This window comes from Chenopodium quinoa, unplaced genomic scaffold (assembly GCF_001683475.1).
Source record: "Chenopodium quinoa cultivar QQ74 unplaced genomic scaffold, ASM168347v1, whole genome shotgun sequence".
NCBI classification, from domain to species: Eukaryota; Viridiplantae; Streptophyta; class Magnoliopsida; order Caryophyllales; family Amaranthaceae; genus Chenopodium; species Chenopodium quinoa.
The window spans coordinates 3664394-3677213 of NW_018743252.1; the positions used below are offsets into that span (position 1 = coordinate 3664394).

The 12820-nt window shown below is 30.1% G+C and overlaps 1 protein-coding gene across 2 annotated transcripts; it reads left to right on the forward strand.

Annotated features, from left to right (window-relative positions):
• The first annotated feature begins 9687 nt into the window (after positions 1-9687).
• LOC110735031 (NAC domain-containing protein 92-like) lies at positions 9688-11647 on the forward strand. Of its 2 annotated transcripts, XM_021915151.1 has the most exons (4): positions 9689-9903; positions 10090-10307; positions 10435-10712; positions 10931-11647. In XM_021915151.1, exons 2-4 carry the CDS (start codon positions 10115-10117, stop codon positions 11459-11461), a joined length of 1002 nt encoding a protein of 333 aa, XP_021770843.1. In that variant the 5' UTR covers positions 9689-9903; positions 10090-10114; the 3' UTR covers positions 11462-11647. The 2 variants fall into 2 exon arrangements, with proteins under 2 accessions (XP_021770844.1, XP_021770843.1); XM_021915152.1 differs by having other exon boundaries at positions 9688-10307.
• Positions 11648-12820: the final 1173 nt, after the last annotated feature.

Genomic DNA, 12820 nt, shown 5'->3' on the forward strand with positions numbered 1-12820 from the left:
TGTTCTTGAACTATTCAAATATTTCATATGATCCTTATAGATTTCTAGAGATTTTTCATTTTGTCCAAGTTTAAGACATATTTCTTTATATTCATCCAATGTTTCTATGAGCAAAGAAATTAATTTGTCTTTTGACAGGGATTTCAGAAATTTAGGTTCGAGATTTACCTCCTTTGACCTTTCACTGTGTTTAGCCATCAAACACAGGTTTGCAGTTTCTTCTTCCGTGGATTCTTCTTCATCCTCAGAACTTGTGTCTCCCCACGCAGCTATCATGGCTTTCCTGTAATCAGATTTTGAAAAGTTAGGAGTATTAGATTTTCCGTGTTCCTTCATTTTGCCTTTTCCTTTTTCTGATTCCCAGAGAGGGCATTCCTTGATGAAGTGATCTGTGTTCCCACATTTGTGGCAACCTCCTGTTTCCTTGGAGTATTGGTTCTTCTTGAAGTTCCTTTTCTTTTGGTCACCAAACCTTTTGTTGCGGTACAACTTTTTTAACTTCCTGACTAGCATGGCAGCTTCTTCCTCTCCAGATTCGGAATCCTCATCACTTGGTTGGGCAACTTTTAAAGCGATTCCTCGGCTTTTTTGAGCTTTCTTGACTTTTGTTTGATAGGTGAAGCTCATGAGTTATCAAGGAACCTGCAAGTTGTTCAAGGTTAAAGGTTGTAAAGTCCTTTGATTCCTGCAAAGCAGCCACTTTGGCTCTCCACCGTTCATCTTCAGGAAGGCTTCTTAGAATTTTGCGTACCTGTTCATCCATAGGAACAACTCTACCAAGAGAAACTAATTCATTAGTAATATTTTTAAAACGAGTAAACATTTCTTGAATAGTTTCTTTTGAACCCATTTCAAAACGTTCATATTTAGAAAGCAGTATATCAATTTTAGAACGTTTGACTTCATGAGTTCCTTCGTGGGTTATTTCTAGTAAATCCCATATTTCTTTTGCTGTTTTACATCCCATAACACAAGTGTGTTCATCTGGCCCTAAACCCCAAACTAGGAGTTTTTTAGCAGTAGCATTAATCTCTTTCTTCTCAAAGTCATTTCTATCATATTCAGAGATAGGTTTAGGAATTACCTCATTTTCTGCATTGGTCTTGGTTACCTCGTAATCTCCTACTTCGATAGCTCGCCAGACTTGATAATTCTCGGACTGTATGAACATCTCCATCCTTGTCTTCCAATAGGCATAGTACTTCCCATTGAAGAGTGGTGGTCTTTGTGTAGAGTAACCTTCAGCTAGTCTCTCGTCCTTTGACATTGTTCCTCCAGGAACTTGACTCGACAGGGCTTCCTGCTTTTCCGAGTTCCTTGCTCTGATACCAATTGATAGAACAATGTATACTACAAGAGGGGGGGGGGGGTGAATTGTAGTGTATGTAGACTATGGTAAATTTTGCGGAATTAAATCTACTACTAAGAGAAAAGACACTGAGATAGGCAATGAATAAATTCACTATGTAAAAATGATTTACAATCACTAATACGTTGCCTAGACTCAAGTTCCGTGAGGAACTCAAGTTACCCAACTGTGATCCCTCAATCACAGTTTCTCACACTTTGTGATTCTACTCCGAATCACTTGTACAGTGTAAACAACTCTCTCAAATCTCACACTTTACAACTCTCACAACCCAAACCCAATTACACAATGATTACAAGTATTTTCTAAAGAACTTAAGAGACTAAGGATGGAAGGAACTTCTCTTTTAAACACTTTGAAACTCTATGCTCAGAATACTTAAGATTGTTTTTCCACACTTTCAAAACTTAACGTTGATCTGTTTTTATAGGGAGATTATCCAAGCTTCCATCATGTTCCTACTTCCCCCTCAATCCCACGTTCACCTATACTGGGAAGTTGGGATGTAAGTGGAGGAAGTTGAGAACCATGATTTCACTAACTTGACTCCCAAATCCAACGTGCATCCTGTTTTTAAGCAAACAGAATTTTACCAAGTCAAAAATTAGTTTAAAAGAACATTTATTAAAAAGATAAATATTTGTTTATTAAAAAGATATTTAAACAATTAATTAATTTAAAATAAATTTATCTTTTAAATTAAAGAATTATTTAGATTTTATTTATTTATAAAATAAATCTTTTCAACTGATTTTATCCCAATATTTTCAAACTGATTTTATCTCTTCCTTAAATTAAGGATTTTGAAAACTGTTAAAAACTTTTCTGAGTCATCCGTCAATCGTCAAGTTCCTTCAGGAACTTCATGTTTCTTCTTAGTTCCTTCCAACACTTTTGTTTCTTAAGTTCATACACTGAGTAACTAAGTATATAGAGATATGAGGACATCTTGAAAGCTTGCATTCATCATCAAGTCTTCCAAAGTTTGTTGTTCCTACTCCGGAACATATTACTTCAAACCTGAATCTTCTGCTTAACCAAGACTCTTTTAAACATCATTAGTCGGAGTTTGTTTTACGTAAGTCAATCATCAAAATATAAGGTAGTCAATTCAACATTAGGTTTTCACGAGATTGCTTCATTGAGAATTTTGTATCTTTTTCGTTACAACTGGCTTTGATTAGAATGACAATTGTAAAGCCAGTTGTGAATAAAATGTGATGATTTTTCCGTACTTTAATCTAAAGTTAGTCTTTGTATATCAACAAATTTTTCCATATGTAGACAGATAACTTTTATTTGCAAGAAAAGGATGGGCACAACACAATGATAAGCTTACCAAGCAAAATAGTGTAGTGGGCAATTTGGGTGACGAATTTTTTTCTAACTGAAATTTATTATACATAAATTACGTATAGCACGACTGCTTGTACACTTAGTTCATTGAATTTTGTTCATTTCATGTGTATGAATGTTGTAAAGGCACTTTAGATGAACCTTTTCTATTAGATTGAAAATCTTAACGGTTTCAATTAGGAAATAATGCTTCAAATGGTAGTCTACTATGTTAAAAGTCCTGGTTGCAATACGTTTTGAGGGGATTAAAGTTGAGGAACTAAAGTGAAAACAAGCTATGGACTTATGCTATAAAGTATTAGATTTGTGTAATCAACAATGAATATTTAATGTGTTTTCCTTGATGTCTTGTGTTAAGGACTTATGGTAATTTGATTATTAGAATTTTTGCAATTTTGAAATCACTATTATTGTCTTATAACTCTAAACTCTTGTAATTATTATAAACAAATCAAAGTATATATGTTATTTAGAGATCGAGCTGAGTGATGATTAGTTTTGACGTAATTCTAAAGTTTCTATATGCATGCATTTTAAAGATTTTTCAAGGAAAATCTCTAATCATCAATTGCAAATTTCTTACTAGATAATAAGTTCTCTCAATTAGATCTTACTATCATTCAATTTCAAGCTTTAAATTGAGATGAACTTGAAGCCAAATTAATTGATTAATGTATCTAGCTAACTGGTACCGTTCTTTGTACCACTTTCTTCTTTTAGTTCTTTGTATGTAGTAAAAGTACTTTGATACTTGTATATCCTAATAAGCAATGACAAAGTAATCGTTTATTGACGATAAGCAAAAGATTAACATCTATTAAAATCTACTAGGTGTATCTTAATACATTAATTAATGTACGTGAACATTGCTAAGAAAAGTTAGTTACATGAAATCATTGCATGGGAGATAAAATTACCTTATTTGTTTAGGCTTCGTATGTACATCAATATATGTGAAATTTGAGGACGAAATTTTTTGGCTGTTATAGAAAATAATAATACTACCTCCGTTTTTTAAACTTCGACTCGCTTACTATTCATGAAGTCAAAATATAATTAATAACTTTCACCATATTTTATGACTTATACAATATAAATAAATTAGCATATGAGATGTTATTAAATTCCCCTTATTATAAATTTTTTAAATATAAACTCGTACTTTTTATAATTTTCACTTACAAATAGCCGAAGATATTCATGGTCAAAGATATTCATTGAAAACCACATACAGTCGAACTTTCAGGAACGGAGGGAGTACTTTGTATTCCAATTTGCAAATTAATGTGATTTAGATATTTAAGCGTTCTTTGTGTTGACAATAAATAGTTTTGGACCCGAGCCTACCACGATACATATTGTTCATGTACTAGTTTTTCTTGTTTTTTTTTTTGGGATTAAACTTGTTATTAGTCAGAATAATATTGTTTTTCTTTGGGATTAAACTTGTTATTAGTCAGAATAATATGTAAATATTTATTTTCCATGATTAGCGTTGTTTAAATTTAAACCCCAATACTCCTAGGGTGTCGCTATAGTTTATTAATCCATTCATCTCTAAAAGTCATGTTTGAATGGTGATTGCCCAAAAAAAATCAACACATGTACGGGATGAACTTTTAGATCAGAGTAAGAGGGAATAATAATATGTGTTTCCTTTAATTGTTTCCGATTAATCGCAAGACTGACATATGTGTCAATACATAACGACATTGATTATTAATATTTGCAATTATATATTAGTAAGAAGTATATAAAGTAAGTTGATATAATGAAAATATTATAAAGATTAATCCAAAAACATCTTACATGACAAAATTTGTTTTGTATGTATGTATTGGTTGAAAAATATACTCCATACTGGTTAAAGCAAGTACATTATGTTAAATTATAGATAATGTAAAAGTCAAACAGTTGCAATTCTTTTGAAATGGAGGTTAGTAGGTTACATATATAAAAAAGAAGAAAGATAATATATACACTTGGGTGATGCTTAGGAAAGTGATTAATCTGTAAACTATCAAAATCCAACTAAAGGTAAGATTATACTTTTGTTCAAAAAAAATAAAAATAAAAATAAAAAATGATTATACTTATATGCATACATGAAAAAGAGAGTCGTTTTCAATATTTCTTTTTTGGGAAGGTTAGTAAATGAAAATTGAAGAACTTGTTTTTGTCAGATTTTCTTGATTTTATTAAAATGGGTAATTGAGGATATTTTGTTATATCTTCATTAAGATATTTTCTTCTTTTTAGATTAAGATATTATGTTTAATATGGGATTGCACTTTTCGAATTGATGTCCAAATTGTGCATTTTAAGTTTCAATTAATAATTCTCATATTTCAAATAATTACACATATAATTGGTATGTAGAAGTTTCTAAAACAATCAATTATTTTATAATTTTTTTCCCAACCTAGGTTAGAAAATAGTGAGGATTTGTAACTTCTGCACAACACTGGCTAATTTACAAAGTCTAGCGTTGTTTAAGTTATTTTCTCTATGTTGTAAAGAAATATAAAGGGTGCGTGTTGTAAATTTATTTTAACTAATTTTAAAAAGCAAGCCCATGTTTATAACCTAGATAAGCATCATATATTTATCTAGGGTAGGTATTTTAGTACATTCAAATATGCGTTCAGGGGTATATATGTAATTGTAGTTCTCTTTCCTCTATCCTATGTATGTGAGATGTAGTGTTTTATTAAGTAAAGTAACGATGTTAAGTTAAGTCAAGTAACGCCGTCTACTTTACATTCCTGATGCTAGTTGAACAAAAAGCAAAGGAATTAGTTTTTTTTTTATTTTTTTTATTGACATTGCACGAATACCAACACAATTTATTACAGTATTGCCATTAGATAAACGTTAATTATTGTTTATTTAGGCGAGAAATTTAGATTTTCTCTATTTTAAATAAATATTTAAAAAAAATTAATTTATGATAAGTTTAAATTAGCATAGATGGATAAGAAAATTAAATATACTTTCTTAAAAATAAAATTCATATACTAATTATAATTCAAATTAAGTTAAATAGAACACACACATACTAAGAATTAATGTAGTATTATTGTAGTACGTAGAGTTATGTATGTATACAATTAAACTAGTATAAAAACATTTTACTTCGTAACATTTACTTACAATAAATTATTAGAAATATGTGGTTAAAACAATGTCTGAATATAAAATAATGAAAAGTGTCACAATTATATTGTACTGCCTCTGTTTTAGAACAATTTATACAGTTTGACCAGTATATATTAATGATAATTATAAATATTGTTGTTAATAAAAATATGTATTTATTGATAGTAATTAATTATTTTACCTGATAATATTCACGTTTTAATTATTAGTAAAGAGTATAATCAAAATTATCATGTGAATAGTAAAATATTAATTAAATTCTATTAATTATTTTGGAATAGAGAAAATACTAAATACGAGAATACGACTTCTTAATAAACTAGTAAAGAGTATGAGCTAGAAGAAGAATAATAAAGTAATTGACAAACAAAACTTGATTGTAGCTAATGAATGGATGCAAAGAAGAGAGACAACAAGAAGTCCTTGCAAAGTTTATGTTGTCTTATTCCATCACTTGTTCGTATTATGGCCCATATTGCTTGATACCGTCAGCTAGATATTAGGATTGGTCTAATTTTTATTTATTTAATTAAAGAGTATGAATTTTTTGGGAGTCACACATTATTTTTAGGCTACCAATTATAAGTGGCATAGTGGGATGAATTTAACCATAACGTTCAGTGGCGGAGCCACATTAGAACAAGGGGGGACAGTTGTCCCCCCATTTTCGGAAAAAAAGTTTTTTTTTAAAAAAAAAAAATCAAGAAAATACAGTAAAAGGCTATAAATAACATATACTTACAGTAGATATCACAATATTGAATATGGTTTGGTGGTTGAGTCCTTAGTAAGGTTGTGTTTTGGTCCTAGGTTCGATTCCCTACTCTACTGTTTTTCAGCTTTTTTGTTTTTTTTTTCCCCTACTTCTTGTTTTTTTTATTACATACTCTAATTTTCAACAACCTTTTTAATTTGATTTTTTATTTCCTATTTCTTGTTTTAGGATTTTTAATGTTATTTCTTATTTCCTACTTCTTGTTTTTAATTATCACTTAACTAAGTGTGCTTAAACTCAATTTTTTTTTACATTTCTAATAAATAGATTACTATTAATTAATTGTTTGTAACTGTGTTTTAACGAAATACATATTAATAATATGATTGATTTGAAAAAGTTGAGTTTATTTTTTCGAATGTAACTCAAACCCTGGCCCTTCATATCTACCATCAATTTGTTTTAACGATAATTATTTGACTTTATGATAAGGTAATTAATTCGTATTTATCAATTATGTGATTACATAACAGGATTTACAAATATAAATTTATTCATTTTTGTTGGATAATTTTCTTAATATACAATAAAACTTTTTTACCCCTCTTTTTCCATATAGAAATAATTGGCATATGTGATTTCAAATAAATATTAAACAATTTAGGTTATCAATTTTTTTCTTGAGATTTTTGCCGAAACTTTAACCTCCAAAATTTGTCCCCCCGAATTATAAATCCTGGCTCCGCCACTGATAACGTTGGTGGGTCGTATTCACACATGCGAATCTTCATTATTTTAATCATATTGCTCATGTGAAAAATTTAATTTTTTTTCTCCTAATTTTATATCTAGGAATTCAATTACTCAATTACCATTGTTAGACTTACCCAAAGAAGGATAAGCTCTCCACATGTATAGATGAAAATTACAAAGTATAATATTATTTGTTTTATTTATATTGAGGATTAAAGAATAATATGAAGTGATATGATGTAAAATTCATATTTTTGAAAGGCAAATGGTGTATATATATAGTAAATGAGAACATGCGGAATGGCTGATTATTCAAATTTGATGGATGTAAAAAACAATTAAAAAACTGACTTGGTAAAGGTGCACTTACGTAACTAACTTAAGACCCAATTTTTACCAAAGAGGATGGCCCGAAATTAAAATTAATGCCGAGTTAAATAGATACAAACCCTGCATGACATTAGCTAGATTAAAAGTCATGAAATAACATTAGTTGAATCTACTTGACAAAATAAGAATTAAATAGAATGATTCGAATCAGACTCGACAGTAAAAAGGCATGAAGAAAACTTGTATCTAATTAATGTGACTATGTGAATAAATAAAATTGATAGGGGTTAGAAATATTTACAAAAATTTAAATATTTAAATTTCATTGCCTGAAGTCTTTTGTAAATTGTAAAATTGTAATTGAAAGGTTGCTCTTTTAATATAAAAGAACTTATCATTGCAATACACTATAAATTAATAATTAATCATCTTATAAATTTTTCCACGCTCAATTTTTAATTTTAGTGTTGATCCAACTTGATCGGTAAAATGATTTGACCTAGCATAGCCCGATCCAGTACTATCCATGGTTATATATTTTTTTTTAAATGGTAAGGAGAAGGCCCATCTTAGTTTGGTGAGATTCGACCCCTGATCTCACACCTGAAAGTCAAAAAATTAGCCAACTGCTTTAGCCTCGTGATAATATAATTTGTACCAAATACAATAAAAAAAAAACTAAAAACTTAAAATGGATTTACTAACATGTTACATTCTCAACTATACAACCTATTTGCCACATTTTGCATAAATAAAATGTAAAATATAAAAGATGTTACATACGAAGTATAACTTTTTTTTTTTTTTTTTTTTTTTTTTTTTTTTTTTTTTTTTGGGTAAGAACATGTAAGATTTAGGTAAGGGAAAAATGTATCCAAATTCTAATGCTGTAAAGATCATACAAAATAAAATTATTTATGTTTTTTTCCATTATGTTGCGATCCCATTTTCATTGATTTTTGAAGGTATCTTTTAATAACGAAAGCAAAAAAAAATAAAAACAATACATTGTTTGGGGGAACGAATGAACCCATTTGTCATTCTATAATTAGATCACACTATGAATGACACGTTGATCTTGAGCTATTAAGGAGAAAACAAATTACAATCAAGTGAATATAAGCCTTCTTTGAGTGTAAATAACGACGTAAGAGCAATGACGTAGATGGAATTTAATTTCTGATTTTAAATACCACCTTTTAATTAATAACACTTTAACCAACTAAATTAGTTGACATCCAGAATATTTACCCCACACCTTGTACACTTTTTGATTTGATTAATTTATACAATTAGATATTATTACAACATGTATCTCACACATTTTACAATTAATTCCCTTGTAAAAAGGTCTAAAATGTGAAGACTTGACTAAGATATGCATTTGACAGTCTCACATAGAGCTAAATAGCAGTTAGCAAAAGGCTAATGAGGTTGAAATTTGTATGTTAAACGTGGGAAATGGACTCTTCAAGTCTTATTGTTAAGGTAGTAGTCGTTTTCCTAGTGCTTTCCTTAGAGTATAATGTCCTTATCAAACATCATATATATCATAAAATAGAAGAATATACTTTTATTTTTACTCTATTTTGTTTGAAATTTGACACAGTAGATGGGCTTTGGTTAAACAACAACAACTAATTACAATTCTTTCTTCTTTTATTTAATAGTTTAAATTTATTTATTTTAGCAAGAGGTAAATATAGCTCACAAGATACTCATTTATTACACCAACTTGGATAAAGTTCACTTTATTACATTATTATAAGTAATAAAGCGATTACTTTTGCGGTAAATGCGCGGATGTGTCATCTTAAGTTCAGACGTACATTTTACGCTAAGTAAATATACAAAGTATCCTCTACAATTACTTATCAAAGTCATTTAAGATACAGACGATGAGGATTTCCCGGACCTTTTTCTGTATACGCGTCTACCAGATTATTAACCTTCATTATCATACTAACAAAATTAATTACTAATCTCCATAAAAAGAGATGAAATGATTCTAGTCAAATTAAGAAAGAAAAGTTGAAGTAGAGGATAGAGATAGAAGGTTGAAACAATCTACCCAAGAGAGAGTTGCGTTACAATTCACGTTTCTTTCTTCGTCTCAAAAAACCTGTATTTAAGGGTGTTTTGTTGTGCTACCATACCTCTTTTCTTAATACCTTTGCCATTTCCTAAATCACCAAAAAATAAAAAATAAAAATTATCAAAGGTTTTATTCTACTCCTTAATTTCTTAAACTCTTTTCTTATTATTTCCTCTGTTTTCCCCTGAATTTACTTTGCTATAGTTTCTTGTTTATACAAATTTTTCCATTATTTAAACTTATTTCATGCCATTTTTTAATTGAAAACACATAACTAAAACATTTTTGTGGGTTTTCTTATTGGTTTTAAAGGGTTTTTGTAGCATTGTTTAGCGAAATGGAGATGGATAATTATTCAACGATTACTATAGAAGATGAAAACATGGAACTACCACCCGGCTTTCGCTTTCACCCTACCGACGAAGAGCTGATCACCCATTACTTATCAGAGAAAGTCCTTGACAGCAACTTCAGCACAATCGCGATCGGAGAAGCAGATTTGAACAAGATTGAACCATGGGATTTACCAAGTGAGTATACAAGAACAATCTCTTAAGATTTCTTTATTTTTTTGGTACCATTTATGATATAAATGCTTGTTTTGGTGTTAACAAAGATGTTGTATTAATTCAAATGGGTTTTGTATTGATCAATCAGGTCAAGCAAAAATGGGGGAGAAAGAATGGTACTTCTTTGTTGTTCGTGATCGAAAATACCCAACTGGACTAAGAACAAACCGAGCAACCGAGGCCGGTTACTGGAAAGCCACCGGAAAAGATAAGGAGATTTTTAAGGCGAAAGTTCTTGTTGGTATGAAGAAAACCCTGGTTTTCTACACAGGAAGAGCTCCTAAGGGTGAAAAAACCAATTGGGTCATGCATGAATATCGATTAGAAGGAAAATTGTCCAAGTACAATCTCCCTAAAAATGCTAAGGTAATCAAGAAACAAAAAAGCATTCCTCTAATTTCCCCTGTTTTTCATGATTTGAAATAAAAAAAAAAAAAAAATTCAAGTCTATTTTGGAGTATTTGATACGGGTACTAAAATGAAGTAACAAGTTCGTAAACTTTTTACATTCGATATTTTTCAACCTTTACATGTTGATTGAGTAAAACTAAACTTTTTTTTTCGACATTTTGTTTGAATCTCAGAATGACTGGGTGATCTCCCGTGTATTCAAGAAGAATTCGGGTGCAAAGAAGCCGGATTACATGGAGGTGGTGAGTCTAGAGGAGTTACAGCCAAATTTCCTGCCACCATTGATGGATTCATCACCTTACAACAATGGTGAGACAAAGGCCGTGGATGCCAACCCATCTCACGTGACCTGCTTCTCCCACCCATCTATGGTTGAGAATCAACAATTCAAACTAACAAAGCAAGAGGAAACTACTACTAACATGTTTAACAACATCCCTTGCTCCCCTCTATTTCGAACCTACTCCAGAACCTCGCTTACTAACATGTTATCAGAGCCAGAAATGCCCGACTTTCAATTCGTTGATTCATTGTTTAACCAAGATCAACCCATGATGAAGCTGCTACTCGAAGGCAAAGAATCCAACCCTACTAAAGAAGAATTACCTGGCATTGATATGTCTTCATCTGGTATTTCAAATCATGATATTGTTAATAATAATCAAATTGGTCCATTCGACCATGATTGTTTATGGGATTATTGAACAATTAGAGATTATTTGGCATAAATTATTGGGATGGGAAAAACATAAGTATTCAAATCAAAAACTAGTCTTATGTGTAGTTTTAATAACTAGAAAGTGGTAAAATGTAGGTCATTGTAAGTGTATTTTCTATATGTTATAGGAAAAAAACTTGCTCATCTTTTAATCTTCAGCTAATTTATTTGAGATCACTAACTGTAGAAAATAGATTAATATACAATTTACTGCTTACTTTGGCAGGCAAATTTATTATTGTTCAACATTATACAAGTACTTCAATTTTATTGTGTTACAGCTTACAGTATTCACTCGAATAACTGTCACATATTTTTTTTAGTTAACGTGTTTTTTCCTACTGTCCTAGAGTGATTTGAATACTTTTTTAAACGGGAATCATGAACGATATCCGTAAAATGCTTGAAGATGTCTAATTTCTCTAGCTATGTCTTTATTTTTTCTTCTAAATTATTAAATATATAATTGCTAATCTATAGTCCATCTCATCGGAATAAATCAACCTATTATTTTAATTAATTATTAAAAAAATACCGCTAATTAAATTAGCAATTAACAGAGGTAAACCACTAACTAAAATTATTTATACATAGTAGAAGTAAAAAAAAAGATGATTCTATTAAAACTAGAGGTTTACTTTTGTGTTCAATTAGCGGTTTTATTTTGGACAAAATTGTCATTTTAATCGGCTGTTTGGTCGAAGGTAAAACCGCTATTTTAATTAGTGGTTTAACTTGAATCGGTAAATAAACAAAACGGTATTTACAACTGATGGTATGAATGGTAGATTGAAAATTATGTTAAATAGGGGCATGATTAGGGAAACTTGACACCTTATACTAGTATTTTCTATTTTCTTTAATATTCAAGAGAAATTAAAAGGGTGTTGTGTTGGGTGTACCCATATTTCATCATACTAAATAAACAAGTGTCAAACACATTGACACATATCCTCAATTTAATGGCTAATAAATAATTAGTGCACAATTAGCTAATTAGCCAATTTGAAAAGTTAATATTTTAATTTCAACGAGTAACTTGGGTTAAATTGATTTTAATTGCAGTCTATAAACGTGATTTGGTTGATTAGTTAGTGACAAACACCATCTTTTCTGGCCTTTAGCTAGCAATGGATCAATCAATCAGTTAAAAATTACGGCGTGTTAGGCCAACAACCGCCAACCGGTGAAGTGAGTTCATTGCAAAATTTTCGATTGTACATAGGCTTAGGAGTGTGGCTTTTTCACACAGCTATGACTGCGCAAATCTGATATCATAGTATTTGTTAGATATGGGTTTAAGTCGCAACTATTGTCAAGAGAGATAATTCACTTCACAAGTTCA

Coding starts and splice junctions, on each gene's coding strand:
- LOC110735031 (XM_021915152.1), top strand. CDS start 10,115: ATGGAGATGGATAATTATTCAACGATTACTATAGAAGATGAAAACATG. Junction 10,308..10,434: donor TGAACCATGGGATTTACCAA/GTGAGTATACAA, acceptor TTGATCAATCAG/GTCAAGCAAAAATGGGGGAG. Junction 10,713..10,930: donor ATCTCCCTAAAAATGCTAAG/GTAATCAAGAAA, acceptor TTTGAATCTCAG/AATGACTGGGTGATCTCCCG.